Source organism: Hippocampus comes, unplaced genomic scaffold, assembly GCF_001891065.2.
Source record: "Hippocampus comes isolate QL1 unplaced genomic scaffold, H_comes_QL1_v1.1 scaffold249, whole genome shotgun sequence".
Lineage (NCBI taxonomy): Eukaryota > Metazoa > Chordata > Actinopteri > Syngnathiformes > Syngnathidae > Hippocampus > Hippocampus comes.
Genome location: NW_017805035.1, coordinates 2,090,435 through 2,102,921, shown reverse-complemented (window position 1 = coordinate 2,102,921; position 12,487 = coordinate 2,090,435). Strand labels below are relative to the sequence as shown.

The 12,487-nt window shown below is 45.0% G+C and overlaps 1 protein-coding gene across 2 annotated transcripts in view; it reads right to left on the bottom strand.

Annotated features, from left to right (window-relative positions):
• Window positions 1-12,487, bottom strand: part of nr2f5 (nuclear receptor subfamily 2, group F, member 5) — a 62,544-nt gene that overhangs the window by 4,036 nt on the left and 46,021 nt on the right. Inside the window, exons 1-3 of one of the 2 annotated variants that reach the window (XM_019863792.1) lie at window positions 11,625-12,481; window positions 2,409-2,689; window positions 1,444-1,690 (exon numbers count right to left, since the gene is read on the bottom strand). In XM_019863792.1, coding sequence (XP_019719351.1) covers window positions 1,444-1,690; window positions 2,409-2,689; window positions 11,625-12,006 — 910 coding nt within the window. In that variant the 5' untranslated portion in view covers window positions 12,007-12,481. Of the gene's footprint in view, window positions 1-1,443; window positions 1,691-2,408; window positions 2,690-11,624; window positions 12,482-12,487 lie in introns of those variants that run through there. The other variant, XM_019863793.1, reaches the window with a different exon arrangement.

The following is a 12,487-nucleotide window of genomic DNA, read 5'->3' as shown; positions in this document are numbered from 1 at the left end:
AGGGGGGGGGGCTCTTCTGTTAACTTGTTCACATCATGATCTCCCGGCGAGGTGTCTGGGTTGTGACAGCACCGTCGGAGGCGACCGCAGCAAAGTGACCAAAGCGGTCAGCGTCAAAGCAAGGCACAACAAAAGCCCGACGACGCGGCCGACGGGAAACACCGCGCGGGGTTCATTCCGTGAATATCATTTTTGTTTTTGCTGTTTCTTAGGGCTCCTCCGTAGCTCGTTACGCGGATAAAGTCATGTGTGCGCCTTCTGAAAAAGAACAAACATGCCAAGAGTGATCAAAAAAAAAAAAACTGAGGTGTAATATAAAAATCCGGTTTCCTCTCACATTTCAAAAACACATATGGCAGGTTAATGGAGCACTCGAAATTGTCCCGAGGTGTGATTGTGAGCACGAATGGTTGTTCGTCTCTGTGTGCCCTGCGATTGGCTGGCAACCGGTTCAGGGTGTCCCCCGCCTACTGTCCGAAGACGGCTGGGATGGGCTCCGGCGACCCCCGCGACCCTCGTGAGGATAAAACAAATCAGAAAATGGATGGAGGGAGATCTGAATCTTGACTAAAAAAGACACGATGTGTCTTACACAATGTCCAAAGTATATTCTAACTTGACTTTAAAGTGATCAAATTCACTTTCTGGCTCTATCAAAAGGCAACGTCAAATCACTCAAAAATTTGAAAAACAGAAATCAAGATGATAGGAATCCATTTCCTTCATGGTCCTGCCTCACAGGGTCACATTTCAAACGTTTGGACTTCATACAAGAAACAAAGTTGGCAAATCTGAAAGTCTCCATGCTATTGAGTATTCGGTATATGATTATATGATATATAAGATATATGATTCAATGCATTATCTTTCATTACCTGGCAAAATATCGGACATTCTTGCGGACCTTTACGATGTCTTGCCCTCGAAAGAGCGACGTGCAGTCCGGCATGCATTCAATACGGATTCAACCCACTTTTTTTTAAATGATCATAGAAATGCTTAGCAACTCCAATAATTCAGCAGAATTATGATACAAGGTTGTAATTATTGACCGGTCCGCCTCTCACCTTTAATTGATGTCTGATGGAGGTACAGGCTAAAGTTAAGTGCTAAATTGTGCCATTTTACGATGGGTTTTTGTGATATTGCTTCGTGGGAATGGCATAACTGCATTATGTCACACTGGGACCCGTTTCTAATATTTTGGAGAGTAAATTACACTCCCTATTTCATCACAGCGCAGTGGAGGAATGTTTTTTTTTTCTCTTGAAGCGGCTGCCTTCTAATTTCTAACTTTAATGACAAAGTGAAAGTGGAAATTTACCACCGCTGACAGGAATTTTGCTTCTGGTGCGGCCGAGCTAAAGAAAAACAAGCAGATGCTCGCCCCGTGATTTTTTTTTGGGGGGTATGGCTCGGCCCGTCACTATTTCCCCCACTCACCGGATGTGAAGAGCACGATGGACTTGAGGCAGGAGTACTCGGCCGTGTCCACTTGGAGCGCCTTGAGCTTCTCCACCTGCTCCTGGAAGACGCGGATGTGGTCCATGAAGGCCACCACGCGCTCGGCCGACATGGGCGAGGCGTGCAGGCCGGCCGCCGCCAGCAGGGGCGCCACGTGCAGCGGCATGGAGCACTGCGCCGCGTTCAGGACGAACAGCTCGCTCCACGACATGCGCAGCAGCGCCACCTAGGAACAGGCAACCCTCATTACAGTGAGCCGCCAAAAGGTGAAAGCCAAGAAAGCGACACTATGATAAAATATTGATTTTTTTTTCAACATACAGTGGTACCTCTACTTATGAAATGAAGTGGTTCTGAAAGAAATTTTGTAACTAGAAAATGTTGTAAGTAGAGACGCGTTTTCAATGTAAATGCCTAATTCGTTCTAAGCCCCCCAAATTCAGACAAATGTTTTCTAAAGAATAAAAATGCATCAAAATATGTAACAAATACATTTACAATTTACATTTACAGTTACAATTAGATTATTGCACAATAAATGACAGTTGTGCATCATGTAAAAAACAAAGAATAGAGTGAAGAATAAAAATGATGGTCAATTTGCCCTTTTTAGTTCATGTTCTCTCTCAGAAGTGTTTTTTGCCTGGCGTTTTAAAGAACTGATCCAAGGACGTTTGCTTTTGTCACCTTTTAACAATACTTCGAAAATGTCCAAGGCAAACATCAGCATAGTGAGCAATCGCCCAATTGGTGAACACTTTTTCTGGGTGATTCACGTTTACATAAAACTATCAGAATGCCTCATGGCCCGAAAACTTTTTTACTTATATTGTCTTGACCATATTGTGTCCCAAATGAAGTTTCATATTTTGGCAAAAAGAGCGGAGAAGTTGTCTCAACGATGACTTGAAAGAAAAATGGAGGAAGGGCATTTGTGCGCGCACCTGATCCATGAGCTGCAGATCGGGGAAGAAGGGGATGTTCTTGGCCCACTCCACGGCGCTGAAGAGCAGGCGGGCGGCCAGCTCGCAGATGTTCTCGATGCCCATCAGGTTGTTGCCCTGCATGCACTGGGCGCCGTAACGCGACGTCGGGTAGGGCTCGGCGCGCAGCAGCAGCGAGATGAAGCCTGACAGGTAGGGCTGGCTGTTGTACGGGTCGGCGCCGTTGCTCAGGTACTGGCCCGGGCTACTTTGAGAGTTGGACGTGCGTCCTCGCTGGACGGCTGAGGGACAAAGCGGTACCGATTTGTCAGGTTCGGACGTGATGAACAAACACACGGTAAGAAAAACATATCGCCGTTTTGCGGTCTTGCAATTTCGGCTTTAAAAATCTATTTTGCTGAAACGTCCAGAGCACAACAAAAAAAAAATGTTTCTATTGAATGTGTACATGAGTAAACGTCAGGCTCACTGAGCGCCGGCCTTCAAACTGATGCAGATGATGGCAAGTGTTCGGAAAACACCTGTTCGTTGGTCTTGTGTTACACAAACATACGCAGGGGACTTCTGGTTGGGGGGGCGGGTGTCGGTGGGACTGAAACGCAGCTGCGCAAAGTCAAGCCGATGCGACAAGAGCGCAGCAGCGATGCTTTTAAACTTCTTGGAAGGAGAAGTTTCCTGATGGTGGAGCACCAGGCGCACGCCGCCTTCCAGGAACTAAAAGGGCACCTCCGGTCCAAACGAGGACACCGTGCCGTGTTAAAGCGTCACTTTTAAGAACCCTGTGTAACTATGGGACCTTGAGTTGTCGGCTTCAAAGTCATCGCAATGCCTGGTTTGCTCCATAACATGAACAACGGCTGCTATTGTCATTGGTGGTCCAGCCAGGACCGCTTCTGGCTTGCGAGAACAACACATTTGACCCAAGCAATCCTGGGAGCAATTTTAGCTATTCCATCGGGTTGCTTGAACCATAAAAAGCAACTTCCTGAGTTTTGCTTTTTTGACCAAAGGACAATAAAGATTGTTTTTAAAGCAACTCTACGTAATAATTTGAAACCATCACCACCACAACAAGGGAGGTCGATGCCATCCTGTTTTGAACTGACGCTCCCACGGCAACTGCCGATTGCTGACTTTGTGTTATCAGCAGATCAGCCAGAACGCCTGATAGCATCGATGCTAAAGCTACCGTTCAGTCATTCAAGTGTAAAATAATCCATCAGGCAGCAATAACAGCTTCTTCTTTGGGACTGCTTTTCGCTGCCGTTTAGCACACGTCCTTCCACGGGCTAAACGGCTGCCGTCATTTCACACACAAATACAATTAAATAAAAAAAATCTAAATTGGATTCCGTGACCAGTCGCGCAGCTCACGATTGAGTGCGAGCAACGAATGGTCTCTCATATGGGTGAGTGGTTAATCTCGCAGGCTGAGGAGAATGCACTCGACCGCTGGAAAGCGTCACTGAGAGGCCATGCGAGAAGCGGAAAGAGAGCTCCTTTTCTTCGCCATATAAAAAACAAACGGTGTCCTTTCTGCCAATGAGTTCATGGACCCTCCTGCCTGCTAAGTCGTCTTAAGAAAAAAAAAAGAAGAAATAAAGTGAAATGATGACATGCCCCACTTGTATGTGTTTGAAAGTAGTTTTTTGAAAGTTTCGAATGACCGCAGTAGTCGTGCTAATTTACATTAGCCTGTATACTGCACTCTGCATGATATGTTAGCATTAAGCTAATGGACCTGGAACTGGAAATAAATAAAATCAGAATACTCGATTCACAAAAAAGATGGAGATGTCAATTTTTGCATTCGAAGAGTCGGGAGGGGGCGCCATGACACACACAGACAAGAGAAAGCATCGCGTGCGCAACTTTAATTTTATTTTTAATTTTTTTGGCTGCGAGGGTGCTGTTGCCTGCGTCTCTCAGACTTTGATGAGGCACTTCCTGAATTAATTAGTAAAGCGAGTGGCTGACTATGATTCACGCTATGCTCACACACACACACACACACACACACACACACACACACACACACACACACACACTCACTCACTCCAAGACGGGGAAACGCACCAAACACGGCTATTTTTATACACGCTCGACCAAAACACGCTCGTCAGCTTGGAGTAGTGCCACTTGTCACGTCGTTTGTTTTCAAGTGCACGCAAACATGCCAGACCTTAGTCACCCAAATGTCAGCGCGCGCACCAGGAAGCTCAAATTGAAATCAAATCGACGGAAAGAAAGTGCAAAGATGGTCATGAAGGGAAAATCTGAAAAAAAAAAGCTGTTCAATTACACCTAATTACGAGATAGGGATTTTTATACAGCGTCGAGGGCTGGAACGATAAATCGATAAATAGTTAATGCAGTCAACAGACACCAACTAGATCAATCGCTGTGTTGGGAATAACGGCTAATACAGTCAACAGAGGGCAACTAATTAAATGGATGTGTTGGGAATTAAGACTTATTCCCTCCTATCCCGGATTGCAATAGAGATTCCGAGAAAAATAATAAATACTGAACAAATCAATGATGATAACGTTAGGCTCTGGGACCGCTATGTATTTTGGGGGAGGGGCTAAGATTGCTTCATACATAGTTGAACGGCAGGGCACCGTTGGCTTTATAATAATGATAATAAAAATCATAATAATAATTCGAAGGTTTTCCTTCTTCAGACATCAAACCAGGAAGAAGAAACTGAAAGGGAGAATGTGAGAAGGGGCACGCGGGGTTAGGTGTCGGAATTCGTCACAGGCTACAAAAGAGAGCTAACAACGGTTAGCGTCCTAGCGGTGGGACATGGTTCAGAGACCCCCCTCCACTCCATCTGTCCCCGCCCCGCTATGACGTGCCCTCATTTGGACTTTGGCCCCGGCTGTGTCTGCTCTGAATGTTTTACTTTTGCTTGACCTATATTCCGCACCGCTGTTGGCTCAATATGGGTCACGCACGGGAGGCGACCGGGCGAGTATCCCACTGCGCCCGCCGCTTCAATTTGGGGATGAACGCATTCTCACATAGATTCGGGTCGTTCCTTTCGTTTGTTTCGCTTTTCTCACATCTGTACTCCAAAAACGAAACGAGCGGTCCAAACGGCTAAACATTAACTTCCCTGTTCAAACAATAGGGGGGGAGAAGAAAGACAGCTCAACAGCAGCAGAAGCAAAAAAACAAACAAATGAAAACAAAAACAAAAAAAACCACCACCACCACCACAAAAAAAAAAGCCCGAGGCTCAGTGCTCAATCTCGTCCCATTTAAATGTCAAGTATGACCAAATAAAACGACAAGAGCCTGGTGAGTCTCTTGATGGGGAATGGAAAAGCGCCAAAGTGACAACCCGGCCGTGAAAAGCACACAAAGAGGCTGAGTTCAGAGCCCTGGGGAACCTCACGCCATCCACTTGACACCACTGGAGGTCTCCAGTTCAGTCACCCCACTTCATCTCGGATTCTGGCTTTGCAGTCCTGCTATTTGGGGGATTTTCTTGCTGGGGGGGGGGGGCAGTGTGTAACGACTATATTATTCTGCCGCAACTTTATTTTGGATGTAATTCCACCGACGACCACCATGGCATATTAACTTAAATATTTCTAGAATGACAACATTTCAAATCCTGGCATGAGCTTCCCATCTAGTTGTCAAACCAATTTATTCTTCTTCTTATTATTATTATTTTTTTTTATATAATCATAGCCTCCTGTGGTTTAATAAATTGATCTGCACAGCACAATACCTCAAATGTTTTCTCTAAAGGGCAACATTTGGAAGCCTGGCAGGAGTATCTTTGTTACTTTGGCTTCCCATCTAGTCGTCATGCCATCTTTTTGCTTCATATCCTCCTCTGTTTTATTTTGATAGTTTGCACATCATAATAACTCAGAGGTATTATTAAAGGTACCATACTAACCATAAAGGTTCAACTTTTGAAGCCCAGTGTGAGTGTTTATGTTTGTTACTTTGGCTTCCTGTCTAGTGGTCATGCCAACTTTTTGTTTGGTAGCCTTTGTCCAGTTCTCGCGGGCAAATGGAAAAACGGGGCAGGGAAAACAACCCCGCCTCGAGGGCCCACGCCGCTGAAGACACGCCTTCGCCCCCTAGTTTCGATGCCATCCAACGATATGAAGAGGCCAGACAAGCCCCTCGGGGCGGGTGGCAAGAAGGAGAAGAAATTCCAATCTTCTCCACGAGAAGAAGGTCATTAAACTTTTAGCGTGTCGACTGGAAAAGTCAAGGCGATATCAATCCAAACACTCGCACACGCAAATTCGTCGCACTTTGCAGCTGACGAACGCCTGCCGTATTTATGCGGATGGCTGCCCTGGGGGAGGTTCTGGTCAACACGTGGCTTGATGGCTGGCCAAACCAGCAAAATATTCCTGGAAGATCAGCAGTGGGAAATGAGAATGGGAAATACTTACTGACTGTACTCTGGTACATTTTTCACATCTCTGTACTTTTCTTGAGTCTATATTTTTTGTCCTGATCGTTTTACCATTGACGAGGGAGCATTCCATTCATCGTGCCAGCCAAAACGTAAGCTGAGAACGTTTCTCAACATAAAGTTTTGGGACTTCATCATCTATGCACCAGAATATCACCGAAAGCTTCAGAGAATCTGGAGAAAAATCTCTGAATGGAAGCAGCACGGTCCACAAACCAACAATGAACACCCGCGACCTTTGAACCCTTCAGGCGGCAGTGCAATAATAGCCTGCCGTCGTCATTGTGTTAAGGATATTGCCACGTTGGTTCGGAAGACTTCCGAAATATATCGTCCCCTCACGCACCTTTGTGGCCACAACTACGAATGAAAAACTGAAAACGCTATGATGCAAAGTGAAAACCACGTTAATTAACTGCATCCCAGAAACTGCCGCTAGCTTCTGTGGGCTCGAGCTCATCTGAGACGAACTGCGAAGTGGGAAAACGTGCTGTGGTCTGACGAGTCCACGATTCGAATTGGTTTGGGAACTCGTGGATGCTGCGTCGTCTGGGCCAAAGAGGAAAAGAAACATTCCGATTGTAATCAGTGCCAAGTTCAAAGCAAAAGCAAAAGTATAGGACAATATTAGTGTTTGTCGGTTGTGCCGTTTCAGCAGCGCACGTTTGCATGATCAGCGTTTCTATTTCCTGTAATGTCAGTGCTATTCAACTGTTGCCCGGAACGGTCACAGGGCACTTGTTTCTGCCCCACGGGGGGGGGGGGGGTTGTTTTTTTGACAAACCCAAACAATTCTTCTAAAAACATTGAGAAACATTCATTATTCGTTTTCCATGAAAAATGGGAGGAAACTGGGGGGGAAATCCCCTTAAAAATCGGAAAAACACAAATTGTAAAAGATATTTGAAAAAAAATCCGTAATTATGCGAATCCTGAGATGCCGAACTGCGAATATGCAGGGTTCAACTAGTTGTAAGCTGTAATATCACCAATCACCACTAGATGTCTTAGTCACGCTTCCACTGAGTATTTTACTGTCTGTCCCTCTATGATGTGGTAGGCCTCGTAGTTTTGGGCAGATTTGTAATGACCTGCAGAGCCAGCAGAGTCATACCTGAATAAAAATGACATTTGAGTAAGTTTATTTTTGGAGAAAAAAAACGTACAAAATGAGTTGTTACGCCTATTGTTGTTTTTTTGTTCGGCAATTTTGTCCTGTCCTTGAATGGTCTTTGGCACTGGAAAATAAAACACAGTGTTATTTTGCTGTTTACGTGAAAGCCTTTGTTGTTGGGTTAGGATAGTCGATCTTTTACAATTGCATTGAAACTTTCATTCGGAAAACTTAAATAGTCTGAGAATAAGTATTTTGCACGGATACAAATTTTTTGGGTCCATACTCAAAGTGGCATTTTTGTCCAACATCTGGTTGGGAAGTGTGTGTTCCAATTTGACACCTCCTAAGATTTTCTTAGTTTGTTATGTTTGTGTTTATGGTTATTTTATTTATTTTTTCACAGCTGCAGGGAAAGCGCTCCATAAACAAAGTTGACATGAGTTGAGTACTTTCAGCCACCTTGTGTACAATACGCACCAACAGTGCGAGACTTGGTGACAAGTCTCAAGTGCCAAGTCGATTCATGACGTCATCGATTAATCGACTTCAAGTGAATGTCTTCAAGTAAGCGTCGACTACAAAAATACAACAACAACAACAAAAATCAGGAGTAGTTCAAGCGCTGCCGTCTGCCGTCATCTGCCGCCGCTAGCGCCTCGCTTCAATTTGACGTGCATGTCGCCGTGAAATAATTGTGGCACCGCGCTCCAATATTCATGTTGACATTGTTTATTTTCCATGAAAGAAGCCGTAACAGTTGAAATGTGTGCTTCCTGTTTGGCAACACATCTATTTCTCCTTGGGGGGGGCCGGCGTCCGACAGAGAGCGAGTGTCGATAAACACCAATCGGGACGGCAAAGAGGATTTCGAGACAGACATTAATCCCGCTGACCTCAAACGCACCAGAACACCCCCCCCCTGCCCCCGCCACCCCTTTTTTATGTTAAAAAAAAATCTCAATTCACAGTAGATACATTTCAAATATTTGTGAAATTATCAATTGATGCTTACAACTGGGAAAAGTTTGTTGAAAATATCATTAAAAAAAAATTCTATCTGTGATCGGGGGTGTGCGTGTCTAATTGCAAATGGTGACTTGTCAGTGTTTGATTTTGAATTGTAAAAATTATCACTAAGGTTTTTTTTTTTTTTTTTTAAATGACACAACTGTTCTAAATTAGCATGTCACACATAAAAAGCCAAATTCTAATGAAAATGTAATCATGTCTGAAAAGTCTAATACTGTTGCCTCATCTTGACCTGACCACATTTTACTGTTTTTTTCGACCCACCAGTTTTTTTTTTTGTTTTTTTTTTAATGATGTTAATTATATAGCCTGTAAAATTCAGCTGCTCAAGTCATTGCAAAAAGTTGATGTAAAAAATTGTGTACAAAATAATGTTTGTTTTTTGGACAACATGTGACGAGGCTTCCATGCAAACACATGTTTTGCAAAGCCCCCCTGCCCCCCTTTAGGCCCACCTGCAAGACAATTTATTTTCTTTTGGATTTAGGTCTGGGTTCTCACTGGATTTAGAGCGACAACAACCTGGTTATAAAATACGGCAGCAGCTTTTTCATTGCTTCCCACCCCCCCCTCAAATTATGTAAATATCACAGTGAACAAATGTAGGACAAGGGCATCACCCACGCAACTTTGTAAATAGAAGTGGACTATAATATAATAGAGTTCTTTCATTGTCAATGGATATATACAGATTCGATTCTATTTATTTATTTGTTTTTTATGAGCTACAGTCTTTTCACTTTTCATTTCACGGCTCCCATTAAATTTTTGATCACATGACCAGATTCTGGCTGCTTTAAAAAAAAAAAAAATTATTGACCTTGATTTTTTTTTTCCTTGTTCTTGAAACCACACAGCTGATCAGGAGATTTCCTCGGGGACAAGCATGACCGAGGTCGTGTGGCTTGTGCCCGATGATCGAGATCTTGAACGCATGCACATGGCGAGCAAGCGCAGTGCGTGACCTGGAAAGCAGGCGGGAGCATTTCAGGTGACACCTCGCTCGCCTATGAATGAGGGGTTGAAAAAAAAAAAAGGCCGCTGTCTCTTTAAGAAGCACTTCCGAGGCGTCCTTGGGTGACCCCTGCCAACCCTTGGTGTCAAATTGGTAGCCCTGGAGCCGAACGGGGCCATTGGCTCATTTATTTGTCGCAAAAAAACCGCCCCAAAAAAACAAAAGTAAAATCTTGTTTTTTGCGAAACACAAATGTTTCTCTTTGTAGCACTTATGCGAAGGCGGGATAAAATTGGGAGCAGCGGTAGAAAAGCCACACATGCTCGGTTCTCTCCAGGTACTCGGGGAAAAGCGCAATAGAAAGGCAGATGGAAGCACACTGACGCGACTTTCCACAACTTCTGAAATGGGTATTGGTGTCAAAGGAGCACGTTGAAGTGATAAGTCTTGGCTGAGGGGTCTTTGCATGTCAGGGGGAAAGCCAAGTTTAGCCTGGATCGTAAGTGGAAGTGATGGAAAGTCTTGCAGTACGTTTTTTTTTTTAAATTTAAATCCAATCATTTATTTTGAAGGGCAATGTTGTCAGATGAGTTTGACTTGATATTCAAGTGTCATAGTGTGCACTACATTTGCAGTTTCAACTATTGACAGGGATGATAAGAAACCTTTTGAGCGGGTGTCATTTGTTTTGTCAATTGGTTTGTTTCCAGTGGATTGAAGCTACAGTCTGTATATAGAAGACCCACAGAAGTTTTGTGAGGTTTTTGAAATCAAAAGAAAAAAAAAATGACTGTAAAAAGAGTGCCAATTCATAATAATAAGGAATGAAAAGAGGTGCATTTGGAGGCAAATCACTCCCCCCCCACTCCTTTTTTCACCCAGTAACACGTTTGCTGCTACTCTGCATTTGGTGCCAAGTGACCTGTTGTTAATATAACACAAGAGCACCAATGTAGCAACAAATGTAGCACTGATGAGGTGGCGGCGGTGTCCTCTGTTTTGATTCTCGGGCGAAACAAGTGGGAGGGTCTGGCTGCCTATTTTCTTTTTTTTTTTTTTAAGATTTGGAAATAAAAAGTGCTGCTTATCTGTCCCTATGACAACCGACTTAATATATATTCATCATGAGGGGGGACGTGGCAACCCCACCCCCTGCCTTCATAAAGTTCAAAATGCACTCAGGTGTAATTAAGCCTTTAACAACCAAAACAAAAAAAGCAATTTTTTTTAAAACTTATGGCAGTTTGAATAAAAATCAACTTTTCTTCATAATTGAGACTCAATCTAACGGTTAAGAAGTCACTTGATGCTTAAAAAAAAAAAGAACATGTTGTCTTGAATAAATTCAGTTTAAAAGTTGCCTGCATGTTTGTCTTATTTAATTACTGGTGTGTTTGGGTTTTTTTTTTCTCAAAGCATGCAAATATTGCAAATATGATAAACCACCGCGAGATTTCACTTGCATGTGGGTGCAACGTCACACTTTTGCTTGGGTTCTGGCAACTGCTGGACACTCAACTGACGATTTTCTTGACGTGCTTAAGTGATTGGTCGAACGGAGGGTTGAAGGGTTAACGTCGGCGCGTTGCAAGAAACAAGAAAAGAAAGAAAGAGACAGACAGACAGACAGACAGAGCGAAAAGGCAGCCGCGTCCTGACCTTCTCTCCTCATGCCGACTTTGAGGCACTTTTTCAGGCGGCAGTACTGGCACTGGTTGCGGTGGTGCTGGTCGATGGGGCAGTCGCGGTTGCCGCGGCAGCTGTAGGACAGGTTCCGGCGCACGGAGCGCTTGAAGAAGCTCTTGCAGCCCTCGCACGTGAACTGCCCGTAGTGCTTTCCGCTCGACTTGTCCCCGCACACCATGCAGTCCACGTTGGGCAGCTTGTCCCCGGACAGCGCGTCGTTGCCCGGCGTGGAGCCGGCGGGCGTCCCGGGCGCGCCACCGCCGCCGCCTCCGCCCGGATCCTGGCCGCAAATCTGCAGCTGCGAGCCCGGCTCGGCGGAAATGCTCTCTGGCCACTGGTTTACTACCATTGCCATGCTATCCCGCGGACACTTTGAAAAAGCACGAGTGAGGACAACAAAACGAGCAAACGTGGGATCGGGGTTGTCCAAAAAAGACTTTCTTTCTGGTTCAAAGTTCACGAGAGGCGCGCAAGCGGCGAATCATGACCGAGGAGCGTCGGATGATGTCCCGGTGCTGCTGGCCGCCGCGCACCGATCCATAAACACGTCCTCCTCGTGGAAACACCGTCCCGGCAAGAAAAAAAAAAACACAAACGAGGCCAAATGAATAAAAGAAAAATCTTCAGCACGCCGACGAGGAAAGTCCAAACGATTCACGCTGGATTTCAACACATTTGGGGCCCCGCGAGTCCGACCCACGTCCACGTCGCGGTGGTTGCACTCGTCGATGGTGGTGGCGGGGTGGCCGCCTGACGAGTGTGTGCGCGCTCTCTAGCGTGCATGCAAGTAACACAACACACGCATGTCCACCGAACGCGCGTCGCCTCCCAGAGTC